Genomic DNA, 19,450 nt, shown 5'->3' with positions numbered 1-19,450 from the left:
TCATGTTCTACCCCTAATATTCAGTCCTTTCAATTGTTTGGATAATTTTAGGGCAGAGGTATCATGTCCCTCATTAAAATCTGCTAACCTGTATTGGTCTGTATGGCCTTCCAGTCTGTGGCCAATGTTGGGATTTGGTGTAAACCAACTTAATCAGTTTGCTTACTAGAACCTATTTTCTTTTCAAACAGTAGAGTGACTCCTGAGGTCTGCTGCCTTGCTTGCTTCTCCTTTTTCCCGTCCTACACGGGACAGAAGTAATTAACATCCAAGTATAAGGGGAGGTGGAAGGTGGGATTTCTAAGGATCGACTGTGATCTGTCCACCCACTCAGTCTGCAGCATAGAAATTTCCCTAAGTCTTTTTCAATCCAGTCTGTGCAAGTTCAGAAGCTAAAACCAAATTCTCTCAGCTAAGACAATTGTCTGAATTGGAGGAAATGTCAGGAATGGAACGTTATCCAAGTACTAATAACTCACTATTGGGGGTCACAAACATGAGGTTACATTACTAACTTACATTAATCTATGGCTGTTATCACTTAAAAACAATTTCAGGTTAGCAAAGAGTCATCTTTGTTATATGTGTTTTGCTGTTAATCTGAAGCACAGGGTTTGTTATTTACTTATGGGCATGTGTATAGTGATTCTGGTTGACTCAAAATAGCTATGTTATATGAAACAAACAAAATATTTTGTGTGAATTGAAACCACATGGCTTTTCTTTGATTCTGTCCCTTTTACTGTAGGTTACATAACAAAATTCTTAGGCTTTGTGTTTATCTGCAGGTGAGAGATGTGTTCAAAACAAGTTAGAAGCTGGTTTGCAGTTAGGTGGTTGTAGAAAATATAAGGCGTTTTTTCTTGTGCATCAGTTTTCCAGATTGGCATAGGCAAACAAATACGTTTGCAGCATGAGTTTTGCAAACTGAGTATGATGATACCCATCTCTTTAAAATGGTGTTGCAAAGGGACAGGAGCTCCTAGTGAATTTGATAGAATTAAGGAGGAAACTTCAAGATATTAATTACAGCTACTACATCTGTGACTTGTGTAGGGAGTAGCAGTTAAATTACACTTAATTTCCAATATTATATTTGCAACTGGACATAAATGTTTTTTTTCTGTCTTGACCCTGTAATCTTTTTTTAACTTATATCTAAGTACAATACAAATCTTACGTCAGTCAATAAAATCAAACAGCATCTCTACTCAGGTCTTGCTTACAGTAAAGGTTATTAATCCAAGCTTCTTCATAAATCTTGAATCACCATCTGAATTGTCTGGAAAAACTAACTCAACAACCAAGCTACTGCATATCCTTTGTTGAATTTCTGTGCCTTTATATTTCCAATTTGTTCCTTCATCTGTAATCCTTTCCCCTCTGTTAGATTCATTGAATAGGGTCTTTTACAAGCCTGAATCACAGCCCGTCTTTTATCTATCTTTTCTGTTCTTTTTTGCAGCAAGATTTATTAAGTCAAAGTGTCTATAAGATCTCATCTCTTATCAAACCGTGTGTTTCTTCAGGTCAAGAAAACTAATTGTAGCTGGGCTTTAGCTTTAGTCTCATCTGCAAGGAAACCTGGAACTCTGTGGGCTGTTGTGCTGTTGTTTCATGCCATTGCAGACTTCTCAGTCATACTGAGGGAGCAGTTCAGCACAAGTTACATTTTGTTTGCTATTAGGTGTCTGTTGTTGCCTGTCACTTAAGATGCATGCTTCCTTGTGAGTGGTGATATTACTTACTTTTCAGCTAAGCAAATCTGAAAAAGAGGAAAGATGGAACATTGTCAGTTTTGTAGAAATTTGTAAATCCTCATTCGAGGCCAGTTCCTTTGTTGAATAAAATAAAATTATCTTCTGTAGTTCAAGGCGCCTAAAATACAGATTACGTATTGTGCTTGTAGGTTACTAACTATTTCAAAGAGAAAAATGCTGTTGTGCTAACAGAAATTTGTGAGCTTCTATGGGCTATTACTCCTCCACACCTGCTGGGCTGCGTATTTCAAACTGTCTTCTCAGGCTCTTCTGGAAGATAACCCGCTTGTTTATAGGAAGAGAATTTCACTAGGAATGCTAACAAAAATGTTTATTATGACTACTTGTTAACTCTGTAATACAGAAATATCTTGGAAGTCTAATGAAGAATATTGCTACTGCTAATTAAAGCAAGTAGAGTCAATAGATGTGACAAATGCTGATTCCTTAGGTGCTTTTTTTTTTTCCCTACTGAAATGTTTTTGAGTGTCATCATGTTCCCTCTCCCCTCCCACCCCAAATAAAAGCATCACGTATTTCCTTTGTTAATTTTTAGGCATTTGAAAGGGATGTTCTTGCTGATTCGAGACAACATAGTTCTGTCCAGGACTCTACACTGGGGATAAGGACATGGGACTCCTCCTGCCAGATTCCAGATGGTTCATTACAACTGACATCTTGGTTGACAACTGTGAAAAGGAACTTCGGATTATTTTATTTTATTTTTGTGGGAGACCACAATCCGGAAACTGTAGGACATATCAGGTACTAAATCAGATACTTAGACTTTTCCATAATGTTACTTGATGGTTATGTTTCCTGTGAAGGACTTTTAAGCATTCGGATCTTATTCTTTGTCTCGTTTAAGAAATGGAAAATTGTTTTTATGTCTTTCACTGTAGCTGAGTAATGACAAGAAGTTGTATTACTTACCTCTTAGGGAAAATTGGGCTGGTTCTGCTATAGCTTCAATCATTAGAGTTATCTTTATACAGTATTTAAAATAATTACTGATAATGGTTGTTATTATCCTAATTATCAAAGCTATCTCTTTCTTTTTGCTTTTGAGAGAATGCTTAATTTTATTAAGGCTAATTCTGCTACATTTAGTAGGCAAGATAAATTCCTACATTCAGAACTTGTCCAGTTGTTACCTGGCAACTAGGAAACTTAAAAGTTTTAATGAAATTTATGAATGTTTGCACACTCGGTACATTATGATTCATATATTTACTTTCAACCTTTATAAAATAAATCTAAATGTAATTCTCTTTTCCTTTCAAACGAGAAAAATTTCTCTTGTTGCTGTTGGAAGCTAGTTTGATTCAGGGTACCTGAATGCTCACATGTTGATTTTAAAATACAGAAGGGGAAATCTGCAAGCGTTATCCTATAGCGTAGCTCATAGTTCTTATTTGTATACATGTCTGTTATTATAAGCCTCTTGATAAAAGTAGTTAAAAAAAACCATAATCACTCTGTCAGATACAAGACAGGAAGAAAAACCGTAACTGGAGGGGGAATCCTTTTTGCAGCAAAATCATGTTTATTTTGGGTAGCTGTTTAGGTATGCAGGTTTTTTTAATTAATTTAAAATTACTCAGTGATCCACTCTTTCTTTGTCCTAAAGGTTCCATATTTCTTGTAGAATTTTAAAATAACCTTTTCTAATGAGGATGTCTGATATTCTTACTGTAAAAGATGAAACTGATGCAATGAAGGGTTCAGAAGTTGAATTTAAAGATACAGACCCAGTTGAAAACCTTATAAAATCAGGAAGTCAGGAGCAGATTCAAGCGGAAAAGGATGAGAATTGTCCTGATAGCAAAAACAATATGCCGGTAAGACACTTTTCACTTTTTTTCACTAGTATATCACGTTAAATAAGTCTGTGTCTTGTTCTTCTCCCTTTCTCATGATCCTTTTATGTGTGTGTTTGATACAGGCCAGGAAAACTTGACAGGTGTTAGGGAAGCAAGTAAGATGATTATTGCTTCCTCTGTCCTCCTTTGCCCCACTTCTCTGTTTATGTTCATGTAAATATGAGAGTCAGTAATTTTTAATTTTTTTAAGTAGATGAGTGGTTTTCATGGCAACTGGACAATTTGTCGATATTTGTGTTTTCCTGAGTGCACATGTGAAGTTGAATCTTTTCATTGTGGCAGAACGAGGGAAAAACTTGGCACTGAAGCTGTCTTTTGCTGTTGTTGAATCCCAATAGATTTTCAGAGGCTGGGCTATATTAAGAACAGGCTATGTAGTAATAGCGTGGTTTGATCAAACACTAAAATGCTGGAGTGTTTCTTATATGAGCAAAGCACTACAGCACAGCTCAGTATGCCCAGAGTAGGGGTGAGCAGTCTAGGGCTCTTGAACTATGTGCAGCTTACAGGTGCTCATATGTAACTCTTACAGCAGAGCTGTACAGTGTAAGGCTAAAGTAATCAGATGTAGGTAATCCAAATCTCCAGGTGTCAGAGGAATCAAGTCAGCACAGCTCCTGAAGTTGGTAGGTCTAGATCCTGCCCTAGCCACCAGCAGAAGGTCCAGCTTTTTTCTCCCTACATCAGTGGCAGAGTGAGCTGGTGAGCTACAATTCCATCTTGGCTGCTAGCTAGTACTCCCCATACTTTCCCTTTTCTCTGTTCTTCACTGCTTGATAAATTTGGTACGTGATTTATTAAGAGGAAAGCTTAGGCAGTCCTCATGCATACACTGAAGAGCTGATGCATATAGATGAATGGCCTTTGCAAGGTGGGAGCTGTACCTATAAAGCAATTGCAGCATCAAACTTCAAGTGAGGAGGAGGCAGGGCAGATAGTATGAAAATATCTTGTGTTAAAGGAGAACACAGCAGTAAGGATGGGTTAAGAATTTATGGCAGCAGATTTAATACCTCTGAGGTTTAGTTGTGCAGTTAGTGTTTACGCTCAAAAGTACTGAAAGATGGGCCTCTCATGTGGGACAAACTAGTTAACTCCTGACTGAGGATGCCCGCTTGGTCATTGAAGACTGTAAGCGTCTTTAGATGAGGTGAGGAGTTAAGGAAAGCAACTGAGATTTTCTGGCACAACCTAGAAAATGGGGCAAACTTCAAAGAGAAAACACAGAAGCTTGTGTTTGACAAGAACTAGTTTTCTATAGGAATTCTGTGTCTGTGGGTTAACAATAAACAATTCTCTGATAAAAATCCTGATGGGGATATGGAGTATAGCAATATTCTCTTGTGGGCTGCAAAAACAGGATAGTAGCTTATTAGATTCTTGTCATTGAGAATTGAGTAAAAGTTTCTTTTGGGAGTAGATTTGTTCAAGACTTAGCAATTCAATATTCCACTGAGTGAAGTAAGCTCTATCTGGTTTTTTTAAACTGCTTCCAAATAAATCTTATAGACTACTGTAATAACAATACAGTTTTACACTTTAATATCTGCTGGCTTTATTAAGGCTGGCATCAGTATAAATAGATAATTTTATGGGAAAAAATAGATCAAAATGAAATAAGTCTGTAAAATATGAGAAGTAACTGCTACCAAAAAGCTACTATATCTTACAGCTGAGCTGGTATTTTCTTTAATCAATGGAATATCCTAGTGGTGAACCTTAAACATTAATTTAAGGTTGATTTATTTTCATACAGTTCAGTAACTTGGAAAAATCTCATGCACATTTTCTCATTTGACAAGTTTTAGTGTGGAAACTTCTACGAGACTCAAGTGGCAAATCTGCCTTCCTGCAACAAATGTTGCTGTATGGTCAGACTTAGTCTAGAGAAATTAATCTGTTGGTCCTGTCAATGGCTGTGGGGTTTGGCAGTGGGGTTGGTTACTTGGTTGGTTCTTGTACAGGAGTAATAGCTGGTGGCTGAAATAATTACCTAGCACGTGCAAGAGGAGCGGAACAATGGTGTAATGAAGGCTGGTGGAGGCAGCTTTACAACTGTTGTCTTCATTTAGCGTTGATATATGAGTGTTTGGTCTAGGAGTCTCCATCAGAATCAGAACATTGCTGTTACATGAGTAGTTTAATTGAAAACTGAGTCTGTGGGCTGAGTATGTTGGTTTCCAGTGGTAGGAGACAGCCAGTTACAAAGGGGCACTTTGCTAATGTAAGCCCTTTGCAACAATTGAAGTCAGTAAAGTTGAGGTCACTTGTACTCTGTGGTAGCTGCTAGTGCAAATGTATGTCATATATTTGAGGCTTTTCCATTGAAAGAATGTTTTGTGCTAAAATAGAAGTTAAAAAAAAAAAAAAAAGGCTTGTCCATAATAAACAAAACTTCTGGGAACTGTAGAGTAGTCAGCAAGTTTTTAACTACCGGATGATGAAATAGTTTGAGTAGTAAAATTTCACTGGATATCCTACTTTCCATTAGGTGCAAGTAAATGTTACTGTAGTGGTAGGAAAAAGAGCAAAGGATTTGCTGAGAAATGTTAGAGAAGATTATCAGAAGCTTATTGGAATTTGCTGTGTTCTATTATTTGCTAATTGAATGTATCAGAGGATGGGTTGGGCAGTGGTTGCAATGGGTTTGGCTTTGGCTTTCCTAATTAGTAGTTAATTGCTTAAATAGGTTTCATAGCTATTGGCAAAGTACAATAATATTCCTAAGTACAGTTATCACTTGATTTCTAACTTCTTCACAGCCAAGTAAGAAACAGGCTATGATCTTTCCTCTGACTAAACCTGTCATGGTTTGAATTCAGGTATGTTTCTGGATCTTCACAGTTCCAGAAACTGGTGATTATATTTTGAAATGTGACTGTGGCTCAATTCCATATTATGTTGAAATGTGTAACCTATTTGCTGTTGTGTACACTGTTGGAGGTACAATGTGAATGAGAAAAATGTCTTACTAGAGTACATGACTAGCACTCCCAATTCCTTTAAGCAGTGTGAGAGTAGTATAATTGATATGTAGATTACTAGGGAAGATTTTTTGAATTGTCCTATTTTGATGTGACCACCATCAAATAACACTTAAATGGACTTGGAAATAAGAGGCACTCATATGGATAATGCTTTTACAGAAGTCTTTTGCATGTCAGCACTATGGAAGTTTTTGTGATCAAAAAGGTTTTGTTTCACTGGTCACTGTTGTCTCCCACCTGTTAATCTTATCCAGGTCAGGTGACAACATATTAATTCTGAATTAGCTAGTGTATAAGGTCTGAATTTTGTTCCTTTGTCACTGGGTGGTGGGACAGGAAATATTTCATCCGCTCTAAGGACTGCTGTTACAAAGTTAACATGTCAGGAAATATTGGCAAAAAAATAAACAAACAGCCTGGATTTAACTTACAAGATAGTGCCTGCTATTCACTATTAGGAAGACTTATAAAACAGGAAATATTTAAAATCTCTTTAACAATTCACATTGGCTTATATATGATGCAGAAGAGGTGGTTTGTTCTTTATTGTACAACCTATTCGTTGTGGGGGCTGAGGAGGCAAGAGGAATGTTCGTCTTAAATACTGTCTTCTCTGCACTGAAAGATAATGATCAATAAGTAGATATAAGATCCTTGAGGGACTGATGACTGCCAAGGCAGTAAAAGACTGGGAGAAAGCAAGCTGCGTTATCACTACATATCAGGAAAAGCACTTGCAAGCTGTGGAGTGTAAACCCGAAGTACCACCAACAAAAAAAACCTCATGGAAGGGTGGAGGCTGGTGCATGAATACAGGAGTTGTACGCATCCACCATGTGATATGGGCAAGGCAGATGTTGTATGAATTGAGTGTAATTCTGGGTTTATGAGTATACATGTGGATTTATCCTAATTAAGCAGAAATCCCTGTCCTTTGGAGGAATTAGATTAATTTTTTTCCTTAACAACTAGATATCTCTCTACAAGTTTCATCCCTCCATACTAGTACAAACCTACGTTTTCTCTCTGTGCCACAGCTTGAGTTCTCTGAAGCCTTTCTTTTCCTCCTCCCCAGCTGTTTTGGTCTCGTCAGGATTTACCTGTCTTTGTCTCCAAAATATGTGACTTAATACTTTTTAATAGATAAATAATCGGGCAGATTCTGTTCAGTTACTTTTCAACTGCTGAAAATGCCTCTGTGTCCAATGGGGAAACTATTTTTCCATCAGTCATCCTCTACTGTGTCATGGAAAATTGCTGTCACTACTCACTAACACAGGACAGCAAGTAACTATAGACCATGCTGTTCCCTTCAGTATTACAAAGCTATCTGTGGTGCTTGGGACTATAGCCCTTAACTGGATTTAAAATTGAGACCTAATTTAGAAAAAAGGTGAAAAACTGAATGTCCTCAGTACACTGTTCAAGTCTGTTATGTCACGCCTGTCCCCTGAAACGCCCAAACGGTACTTCAGAAACAGATACAGTACTTTCTCATAAAACCTTTAAGACTTCTAAGTTGGCTGTCTTGTGCCTGACCTGTTTTTATCCAAATTGTTTAGACAGTGATGATAATGGAAGGCATGTAACAGCTCCAGATCTTTACTTTGTATTTAATATATGTGATCTGTGGAGGTAATTAGGAACAAATAAAATAGGCAAATACTTCAGCTGAAATCCTGGATAGATATCATTATATGTGTTTGGTAAACTTTATCTTGGTTCCCTTTTTATTTTGTAGTTAGAAAAGAAGCATAGTAGTTGGTCTTAAAAGTTGTTGTTGTTGGGGTTTTGTTTGGTGTTTTTTAAGACAAAAACCTAATCTTTTATTTTCATTATGCGTTTGTTTGGAATACTTGCTTTGTAACACTCTTGAAATCATGTCCATAATGACTTCAAATGGATCATAAATTTATTTTTAATCTTGCTTTCATTAACACAATGTTTTCTCAAGTCAGTAAAAATCTTTGAGCTGCAAATATAAAGAAATTGTTTAATTTGCATTCACTAAGGATCGTGTATTCTAAAGTATTGCTTTTTCGCAAATAGGGAACATAAAGATGCTCGGTAGGAGCAAAACTTAATAAATGCAGACAAATCGGGACAGAACTAAAATTAACAGACCTGGAAAGAGAGAAAATGTGCATTACCAGCTACAACATGCATTAAGGGTTGTTGACAATAGCTAATTGTCCTGGAATGCCAGTGGGAGTGTAGTTGCCCGAGAAAGGAACTGTGCCCAATCATCTTCAGGTTTTGTGAGTGCAGTTACTGTTGATACCACAGGACTCTGGGCTTTGTGTTTCCAGGCGCAGACCTTACACGTAGGCCTTTCCTCACATCAGCTGTCCCAGCTGTCAGCTACACCACATTTATTCAAGTGCTTCTTACCTGTCAAGTGTGTCATGCTCACTCCTTGCAGTTGCACCTGGATGTGGGGGCTTGTATTTCAGGTTTTGACATCCTTGGAGTCATGCAGGTAAGCAAGGAATCCACATCTTTCAAAGGATTGTTTTACAAGGCAGTTGCTTCTAGATAACAAGTCTTAAAATGCTAAGTGGGATGATACTTCTCTCATGTGTAACTCCGAGGTTTCAGTCATTTCAGTCAAGGGAGAATCTGTCTCCTACAGTGGCCCCCCAGCTCTCTCCAGTGTTATTGGTGTTAGTTTGGTCTCTAAAAATTGTCAGGTGCTCATGAAATTGAGCACCTGAATATCCTATAATGCTTTAACTTAATGCCCTGTAGGTTGCAAACACCTGTCTTCAAAAAAAAAAAAAAAAAATCTTTAAATGTAGCATAACTGACACTGTCAGTTGGGTTGGCTTTTCAACCTGGAAACAGAACTGTAATTCTGCAAGCAAAATGGAAGATGAGAAACAATACACTTAAAACATTTAGAAGAATGTACCATCAAACTAGTCTTGCTATGGTCGAAATCCTAAGCCCACGCTGATCTTAAACATTCTTACAAAGAATTCAGGTTTGATACTAGACCATTTAAATTTGAAGATGTAAATTAAATTTTGAAGCATTTGCTTCACTTTGTGGCATGAGCAAATACGCTTAAGTTTTGGCTCCAATGGATTCCTGAGATTTTACTGAGGTAAAGTGAGGAGATGTGCTTTGGAAGGGCTTAATTAAATTAATTGTGACACAGTTCCTGCTTCCCAGCAACCAAGCAATGTCTTCTTCTGGTTTTGTTTTTAAATCACTCTTAAAAATAATTGAAATATGTATGTCTTACCTAATCAGTGAGCAGTAACTCGTGTGTAAAGTTTTGGTTAGCAGTATTAGAAATTATGTTTGGCTAGTTTAAAATGTCCTGTACAACTAAATTGATTTTATTTTTTTTTACCTCCTCTTCCCTGCCCCAGAATAGTGGATCTGAGGTGTCTGCTTCTATGTTCTTTTTAGTTATTTACTGGCTTCAAAGCTTCCAGAATTTCACAAAATGTAAACAATTGCCCAAGTGTAGATTCTTTTGCCTGCTGTTTTGACAGTGTACTGAGGACTCCGCTGGCAGTGCTGATTTGATTTTAAGTTTACACTATGTGATTTGAACCCACCTAAGATAATTCATGCTGGAGTAATTGATACAAGGCTGGGAAATCATCCAGTTCTTGAAATTTTAGTAGCTTGGTATAATAGAAACTTTGCCAGGGATATGCAGAGTGCCAGCTTGCTATGTGCAATGTATGCTTTCAGCATAGCTGACTGAAAGAAAGAAATATTTTTCAGGTAACAGCGAAACTCAGTCTCTGTATTGTTCCAGGTATGAGAACATTTGAACTGTCTTTGCTGCTCAAAAGCTCAGCAAGCTTCCTTTAAAAAACTGATGATGTGTTCAGTTAGTTTTCAGGGCTGCTATTTAAAATCCTGTTATATAGTGAAATGAGCTTAAATGAGCTCCCCTTCAGCTGCTCTTCAGCTAAGCTGGCACAACTTCCAAAACAGACATTTGGGACTTGAGGAAAATGAGAGAAATAGCAGTTCTTCTGCCTTTATGTGGTAGAATCTTTTACTGTAGGTTAGGTGTTCTTGTTAGTAACGTGTATGTCCTGCTAAGAAATTAAGGCACTTGATAGATACCTGCTGCTATGAGCCTGGGGCAAGGAGGGTTTCATGCAGTTTTCAAACAGAGTTTTTGTTTCCTTCTGAAAGGATACACCTTTCATAAAGGAAGAAATATTGTCCATTAAACAACTTTCAAAATTATTACCAATGTTACTTTTTCTTTATAAGTATTTGGCCTACGCTCAGTAAAACCAGTTCTGTTAAAGGTTTGTCTATCAGTTTTAGTTCTGCAGTGAAACCAATACTGAAGTTATGTTACGCCACTGTAAATACTTCTATTCCTGTGTAACTGTCACAGAGGGTTGAATTAGTTTTAGCTGCAGTTAAGGAATTGTTAAATATTTTTGTTGACAATCATTCATACTGTAATAGGATTCTGGTAACGCTTTCTTTAAAAAGAAACAATAGTAATAGAAGAAGGGATCTGGGAGGAAAAAGAGCAAATTAATGCATAGTAAGTTACTGAAGTGGCTCTGGGAGGAGAAAGAGCATATTGATGCAGAGTAAATTACTAAATTAAAGGGGAAAAAAATTGACCAGTAGTCCATTGTAAAGTCTCCTTGCACAGGTTCTAAGGTAAAAGAAAAATACCGTGTGTGTTAACCTGCTTATGATGGGCCATCACCTGTCGAGGCAGTGCTGGCTTTTTTGCCCCTTTTTAAATTATATATAATTCTTCTGGGTAGGTTTCAGGAATAGGAAGAAAATTTATAAAAACCATGTCATGTTGCCAAGGAAATTAGGACATTTAAAATGTAGGAGATGGCAGAAAGAGTAAACTGCTTGGATCTTACTGAAGAAGAATAATGCTTGCTTCCTTTTAAATTCCTGTAAAATCTGTTGCTGATAAATGAAAAAGAGAAATGAAAGACAAGCACAATGAAATTGGGAGAGCATATAATCCTTCAGCCAAAAGCACCTGCTGTTCCTTTCACAGACTTGACCATCACGTCAGTAATAACTGTTAAAGCTTTCTCTTGTACAGACTTTTGCATTAATAAAATTGTACTATTAAGTTTAATATAAACCTTTTCTGTTGTGCTTATCGTTTAGCGGCCAGTGCAGTCTTTTGGACAGACAGCAAAAAGGTCGAAGGTACAGTAGACTTGTGTGCTGGCATGCTAAGGAAGCCCTTCATGCTTGCTAAAGCTTTGTTACTTTGTGAAAAGTGCCTTTAGTTTTATTTTTTGGCATTGAAGCTTTGTTTTATTCTGTTGGGTTTTTGTCTTGCCTAGTTGTCTGCTTTTGTGGTTTGCCTTTATATTTTTGGTGGCTTTTTATTGTTATGGAGAGAAACACTTTCCCAAAGATTTTATTTACTTTCCATTAGATTTGCTCTATTTTGCTGACAGTGCCTTCAAAAGCTGCAATTGCTTGGGTATTTTCATCCTAAAGGAAATTAATTATTCTATTGAAATATTAAAAATGCAGTTTTCAGCCATTTTGTTTTACATAAAATGAATGGAAAAATAACGGCTTATGGTATATTTATATAATTTTTTTAATAAGCCATAGTTTTTAATTTTACATACTTTCCTTTAGTCAAACACAAAGTTAAAGTTAGTTCGGAGCCTTGCTGTTTGTGAAGAATATCCACCACCTCCCACAGCTGAAATATCACAGGACCTCCAGGTAAAAATCACGTTACTGAAGTTTCTGAAACAATTTCAAGTAACTTACTTTTCAAAAGATAATCTTTTGGGTATTCTTTTAATATGCAGCCACCATATGATTTTAAGTGTCATTTAATTCAGCTTTAATAGAGGTGATAGTATCAGACAAAGAATCGGCTGCTTTGTTTTTCTGAACTGTATTGGTTGACAGCTGGGGGACAAGAAGGGCTTTTGTTAGTTTTAACTTTCTAGTGTTGCAGTGCATTTGAGGCAGCCCTAAACTGCTTAAATGCTGTCTGCCTTCAGTTACACAGAAAAATGATGATTAATATGCAGCATAATTTATCAGCTTCTTATATTTAGAAAATCTTAACAGTTGTAAGTTCTGGTGTTTTAACTGAATTCCTCCCTGTTAGTCATAATTACTGGTAGTTTTATTAACACATGCCTGAGGTATGTCTGAAGACTAATCTATTAAGATGATATAATACACTTGAAGTTTCTAAATGCTGGACAAAATATGTAAAAATACTCTAGAGATTTTAAAACAAAATCTAGTTTTCCTGACTTTACTTTCATACCTATCTGTATTTTTAAAGCAAAATACTATTACTGGTTTTAGTACTGTGTGTGAATAAGGGGCATTAAAATGCTTTTCTTTTTTGCACTCCTAAGGAAATTGAAATGGTCCTTAGCAATTAATCATAAAGCATGTTGACTTTGCTGTTATTTGAAAAGCTTCTAAACTGTCTTTTTGTGAAAAGTCTCACTTTTCTTAACAAGCAGAGGGAAGCAGTAGAATAGCAGGTGTGAGGGGGCTTTGCTGGAGGGCGTGGTAATTCAGTTTTGAGGAGGGAGATAGGTTGAGAACTCATGTAGGTATTTGTGAGGCTAATTAAAATTTTGTAAGATTGAACCACAGAGTATCTAGTTTGGTTTTTTTTTCTTCCTTGGGAAAACTGAGAAAATAATATTTTTCATAGTCCTTCACTAGTATACCAGTATTTGAAGAATTGACTAGACAAATTCTGAAACTGGGTCTGCTAATTTGATGAAAATCTAAGTCTTAGATGGTTTAGGCTGCAGAGTAAGAGGTTAAGAGACAACAGAAAAGCTAATGCTATTTACAGTGACTTACAGCTCTGTTGTAATGTTTTGCATAAGATTAACAAAATTGCCTGAGAGATCTACTTCAGCAGTAGGGTTTAACTTTTCAGTCACTGTATCTAATTACGGGAAGAGAGAATCCTGATTTGGTGGGCTGTTCACCCACAGTGTATTTCAAACATAAGAGACGTTAGGATTTTAAAAACCTCCCTCACTATACAACACTATGTATTTAATGGTTTGAAGTCAGGCATTTATAATAAGTGTTATCTGCAGATGGCATTTGTTACCGTCTCCTCTGGGAATCTTTCCTTAGCTGTGTACTGCAAGGTCCTTCTTGAAAAGGAATTATTGCAGCAGAAGAGATGTAAAGGCCAATTCTATGGAATGAACTGAACGGTGTGAAAATGTAAGTTTGTATGAGGGGAATACCATAAACCAGATTGTGTATTAAGAAACAAAATCAGATCTAGCTGCGAGTGTGACTTTTCTTTAGAAGCAGTAATCTAGAAGAATGGCTTATGAATCCCAGTAACTATGCAAATGTTTGAGAGCACAAATTTAATTCTTCCCTGTGGAGTGGAGAAATGCATGTTGAAGAGAAGTTGGAAGTAGGAATTTGTTACAAGTTCTGATGCTGGAGTGTACATCCAATGGAGTACAGGCCTTCCATGACCCTCCGTAACAACTCATACAGGCAGTTTCTGCAACCGTTTTGCTTTCTTTGCCAAAGAATCTTTGGGAATGGTACAGAAGATTTCTTCTGTAGGTACTAATCAGCTGCTGGCTGCCTCAAGCCCCGCACTTCGAAGTGTGATGTGTGTGCATTAATTGTGCTTGGGATGTGTGGGAGGTCCAGTGGCTAGGTGAAGTGAGAGGCCGTCTTGCACAGCCCTCCCTGGCAGCATGAGAATAACCTCTGTCATGGTTTCCCATTGCTGGAAAAGTCACTGCTTTGTTGTATCAGTGACTGCAACTGAAAAATGCCTTCCAGTTTTGTGTTAGTACTTCAGATGGATTTTAGAAGGTAGGAAGAATGAAATTCAGGATAATGTTGCTGATACTACTTGAAGAATGCCAGTTTTTAATGATTAGTGTTGGTCTTGATAGGATGAAAAATATATATACTTAACTAGTAACTGGTGTGAGTTTTGGGATAACTCTACAGTCTTGCCTGTGACTGTTTATTAGTCATACTTTCCACGCTAGTATGTACAGCAGCTCTCAGCAAGGTAAAACTCCAAGGCATGTACGGGTGTAGAAGTCACTTAGCAAGTCACTGTTGCCACTGCTGGCTGCTTCCTATCAGGCGGCTATCATGAAAGAGGTTGTCAGACCAGAGAAATTGTCTCAAGCAGATCAATTTATTTCCTGAGTTACTTGTGTATATTTTCTTGAGCACAATTGCAACATGAATAAAGATCCTGTTCCTTGCTAAGAAACCCTACCTAAGAGCTCACAAATTTTTAAGCCTTAATTGTTAAAAAGTACCGGCAGCCCTTTACTAACAGGTGTGTGACGGTAAGAGTTTATGCAGGAGGAAGAATGTAACTGTTTTATTTGATCTTTTATCTTTGTATATACACTAACTCTATATTATCTTGCTGTCCTTTGTCTAAATGTTAGGTGCTGGGGTCATTCTGATTCTGTATGCTCTAATAGAAAGTACAAACACTAGCAAAGGATGATCCATTTCAGTTTTTTTTTTAAGGAAGGGCTGTTGTCATATGAATGACAGTTGTTAATATGGGTAACAAGTAAATAAACCTTCAAAAGATTGAACTTTTTCTTCTTTAGCAAAATTAAGCAACTGAAGGGAGGGGGGGGGAGAAGACCAGAGACTGTAATGTTAGTTTATACCGACGCGTGTAAATTCAGGTTGGTTTTGCAGATTTCTGGTAAAAAGCCAAGACTCCAGGATGTGGGGCCTTTGAGTAATATTCTGTCATGCTTCCTGACTCTTGCATTTTTAAGTGTTTTAAGCTGGAGGAATTTATTTTTTTTGTTGTTGTTGTTTGTTTTGATGGTTTTGCTGTTTCTTTGGCTTTCTCTTGTTTAAGCAGGGTTTGGTAACAATTTCTTCTGCTGCAGTGAGGATTTCAGATAGGTGATCTGAGTTACCGCAAGCAGGCTGTTAAATCAGTATGCCAGCAGAGACCTGCTACAAACAGGGTGGGATTAAAAGAATTTGAGGGGAGTAGAAGTTACAAGATTTTTCGGCAATTTTCCAGTCAAGTAGGTCATATTTAATTAGATGCTATGGTTTTTATAGCATGAAATCACAAGAAAGTGCCCTTTGGTACACAGTTCTGTTGTATCACACTTTGAAATAGAATTTGTGGTAGTAGAACTGGCTGTTCAGATGGCTGTTCCTTTTTTAGCTTTTCTTGGGAAAAGTATGGAAATAATTACTTGCTGAAATCCTTTGACTAAACTATTGCCGTATGGTTTTACTTCAGATGAGTTTATGTTATGTAGTCAATCAGTGTTCTAGTGAAGGAAAATCAGACTATGAAAGTTTCCGTAACTTACTGGTAGTTTTGTAGAGTATTAGTAAAAAATGGAAAAAAAACATACTGGTGGATCCAAATGAGAAATCATTTCTTAATGAGAGAAACACGTTTCTTTCTCTTTCAAATAATGGTTATGCAGCTACAGGTGAACAGTAGGTGTAATGTGCTTTGTAGTGACAATGAAATTGCTCATTTGAATTGTATTCAGGTTTATGAAGTGAGGAATGCAAAGATTTAGCCAAATGAATTCTCAAGGCTAGGAAGTACTTATTCAAAAAAGTTCATTATTAGTAATTGGTAATGTTTTTTATCAGACCTGGTTATAGATAATGTCATAAAAGCTGAGAAGTCTTCACACTTGCAGTGCTCTTTTGCAGGGTGTTAATGAATGAATAAGTTTAATTGGAACATTTGGGGGGGGGGGACTTAATGAAAGGGAGAGCTGGTAACATGATCAGCTAAACTTTTTTGCTCATTTGAAAAAGTTATTACTACAAAAATGTGTATTGAAACTAGGTTTTAACCCTAACCTCATTAGTATAGGGTTCCCGTTGGCCAGCTCTGAAGGTACCAAGGTAGAGAGAGCAGTTTGTTTTGTTAGGGCAGGGAGGAGCATTACTGCAGGTTGTGCCAGGATGCATTTGCATGTAAAACAGTATTTAGCCTTGGTGAATCCTTGCTATATTTAACTTTGGCCAGCTTACATCAGTGAGATCAGGTCTGTGGAATGACACATGAGAAGCCTAGAGCAGGTGCCTGGATAGGTGTAAGAACAGGAAGGAAGAGTGAGGGCTTGCATGGGAAAGGGTTAGGTGCAAGTCAGAAGAGTGACAGGCAAGAATGGATGAGGGCCAGGTTCTTTGGGTTGGGAAGGATCAGATGTTCTCGGGTGGGGAGGTGATAGCATCAACTCAGTTGGCATCTGGGGGAACAAAATCGACATTTGAGGATGTTCAAGATAAAAGGTAATGGGGAATCTTGCTCTTGCAGGACTTTGCCACTTCTCGTAGAGTCATTCAGATACATGGTGTCTCCATCTCCCCCTATCTCCTCTGTTTTTGCTGTCTGGAATATGTTAGTCCTTCACTGACAATCTTGTTAAAGAGTTAAAGAGGCATGAAAAACAAATTACAGTTTTTCACTGTTTAGTGGACCGTTATGTCGCTATAATGTCAAAGGGAAGTTATTTTTTTGCTGTATTTGGGAAACTGGTTTTAGGATAGTTCACTTGTATAAAAACAGTTTCTGAGATGACTACACACAGAACTACTCTACCAAAATACACAGAAAATTAAGAATCTAAGCCTTGATGACAGTAAGGTTTGCAAATTTTGCCATATATTGTACTGTAAATATTTCCCTTTACTCTGGATCTGGGAATGTTGCTCTGCCTTAAGTTGAAACATTTAGTTTATTTTTTTTTCTTCTTGATGTAAATCAAATCAAAACTTGAAACAAGATTTTATAGTCAAGCAAGATTTTATACTCAAGAATTGTGAATAATGGGAAAAAAGGCATCATGGATGATGCATTCCTTAAACTTTAGAAGCTGTAGAAAATCTCTGTGTCTGAAAAACTAGAATATTTTCAGATGTGTATCAAATAAGATACTTTGGATTCATTTTGAAATAGCATTCAAAGCCTGGAAGTGTGTGTAAATTCTAAAATGTGTATGGGACTTTCTATGCCTTCTCTAGAGTTTTTGATTTACTGATAATTTTGTGATTGCATAAAGTACATGTGGGATCAGAAAGACTGAAGGCAATTATTTTCCTTGTTACTTCATTATTTTGCAGGTAATATGGTACAAAACAGTTCTCCTACAGGTATTTGAAATAATTTCCATCATGACTGATTTTTACTTTTGACAGGAGAAAATTCAGATCCAGTTGTCAGAGTCTTTTGAAAAAGAAGAGCCTGCAAAAGATGAATCAGAAAAGGAAAAATCCAGTGATAAACTGTCCAGAAAAATGTTATCAAGAGGTTTGGTCTCTCACTGTACTTTTAAATGTACTGTGTTAATGAAGAATATTTAGAGAAAATACTGTTTGGTTCCAGATCGTCATTGCACAAACATGGCTTTTTAGCTGGAGAGGGAATTGGTCCCAGAGGACATGGTGCTTTCGAGGCTTCATCAAACACATGTATTCCAGCAAATGCTTTTTCCTTTCTTGCTGGTCTAGCTATACAGGCCAGCATAAAAGCAGTTGTGTCACCTCAGTTGTGTCCAGGTGCTCTTTGGAAAACTGACTGTACCTCGTCAGTATCCTCGACTTTGTTTTTATAGGATTTCTGAAACTTAAGTGAGAGAGACAACTACATTTGTACTTTTTCTGACCTTTATTCAGCAGAAGCCAATATTCTTGTTCAGTTATTTATAAAAGCTTCTAGATACTATCAAAAGTAAAATAAAGTTTTGGAGCAAGGGTGCAACTATGTAAGTAAAAATGACAAGTATTATGTTCTGATTTTTAATATTTCTGCATTCTGGATTGAGGAACTATTCAATCTGCTGAAAAACTTTGGTTTTAAACCTGATATAGAACTGTAAAATTAATGATGGAAGCCTGTCTCTGTCTGTTACCTAATGCCTCCTCAAGGTAGAAGACTATGCATTTAAGCTGGCAAATCATTGTACAGCTCTTGCTTTAAATAAAGGATCCAGAATGTTTGTCTAAACATCTTCAATCAGCCAGTGTGTAGGAAATACCTTAAAAGCTAGAATTCCTTTTGAGACGGGCAACACTTGTCCATCTCGTGTCCTTCAATTCCATAAGACCTTCCTCATGTGGCATTTCAGTGCATCTTCTCCCAGCTGACAGCCAGGTATTTGTGAAATAAAAAGCACTGGGATGTAGAACTTAAATGCATTTATAAGTCTTTGAAATAATACTTTGAAAAGATAGGGCGTTCTTTCAGAGCTGATTTGCTCGACCTTTAAAGTACCCACTTTCTAAAATTAAGAAGGAAAAAAAAACCCACCCCAAACCCTATCCACCCTAAAAAAATACCCAGCATGTTAGGTAATAACGAGGACTTGAAAGCAAAGTGACGAAATGCCTAAGGTAGAGGTAGGTGTTCTGAATTCACCCAGTATCTCCTCTGGAAGTTAATTACTTCCCAGTTTAGGATGTGCCAAAATAGAAAATGATGAAATTTAAGCATCAGTCTTACAGTAATTATAACTAAATTATTGCTCACTTGCAAATTAGGAAAATTAAAGTTAATAATTATTCAATCTTAAAGTTGTTTTACCAGGCATACCCCTTTCTTCTTCTTCTTCTTCTTCCTCTCCTCAGAATCAAACGTAACACAAACCATAAATGCTCAAACTTGCTTGGTTTCATTTATACTCCATTGATAACGTATGGGCAGGATTGATAGCATAACAAGCTCTGCAGATAAAGGAACCCACTAGTATTAGGGAACTAGAGATTCCCTGTCCTCAGGTGGACTTTCTCCAGGAGAAAACTAGGTCTCATTTTTGAAGACTGGGCACTTTGGTCACCC

At 37.0% G+C, this 19,450-nt stretch overlaps 1 protein-coding gene across 4 annotated transcripts in view; it reads left to right on the top strand.

The window, feature by feature from the left end:
• The window catches only part of R3HDM1 (R3H domain containing 1), an 89,805-nt gene that overhangs the window by 30,623 nt on the left and 39,732 nt on the right, over window positions 1-19,450 (top strand). For 3 of the 4 annotated variants that reach the window (XM_037396745.1, XM_037396743.1, XM_037396746.1), the window contains exons 3-7: window positions 2,317-2,525; window positions 3,391-3,601; window positions 11,761-11,802; window positions 12,250-12,339; window positions 17,812-17,923. In XM_037396745.1, coding sequence (XP_037252642.1) covers window positions 3,431-3,601; window positions 11,761-11,802; window positions 12,250-12,339; window positions 17,812-17,923 — 415 coding nt within the window. In that variant the 5' untranslated portion in view covers window positions 2,317-2,525; window positions 3,391-3,430. The remainder of the gene's footprint in view (window positions 1-2,316; window positions 2,526-3,390; window positions 3,602-11,760; window positions 11,803-12,249; window positions 12,340-17,811; window positions 17,924-19,450) is intronic. The other variant, XM_037396744.1, reaches the window with a different exon arrangement.

This window comes from Falco rusticolus, chromosome 8, assembly GCF_015220075.1.
Source record: "Falco rusticolus isolate bFalRus1 chromosome 8, bFalRus1.pri, whole genome shotgun sequence".
Lineage (NCBI taxonomy): Eukaryota > Metazoa > Chordata > Aves > Falconiformes > Falconidae > Falco > Falco rusticolus.
Note: the sequence above shows the minus strand (reverse complement) of the source record. Positions and strands in the feature narration are given on the sequence as shown.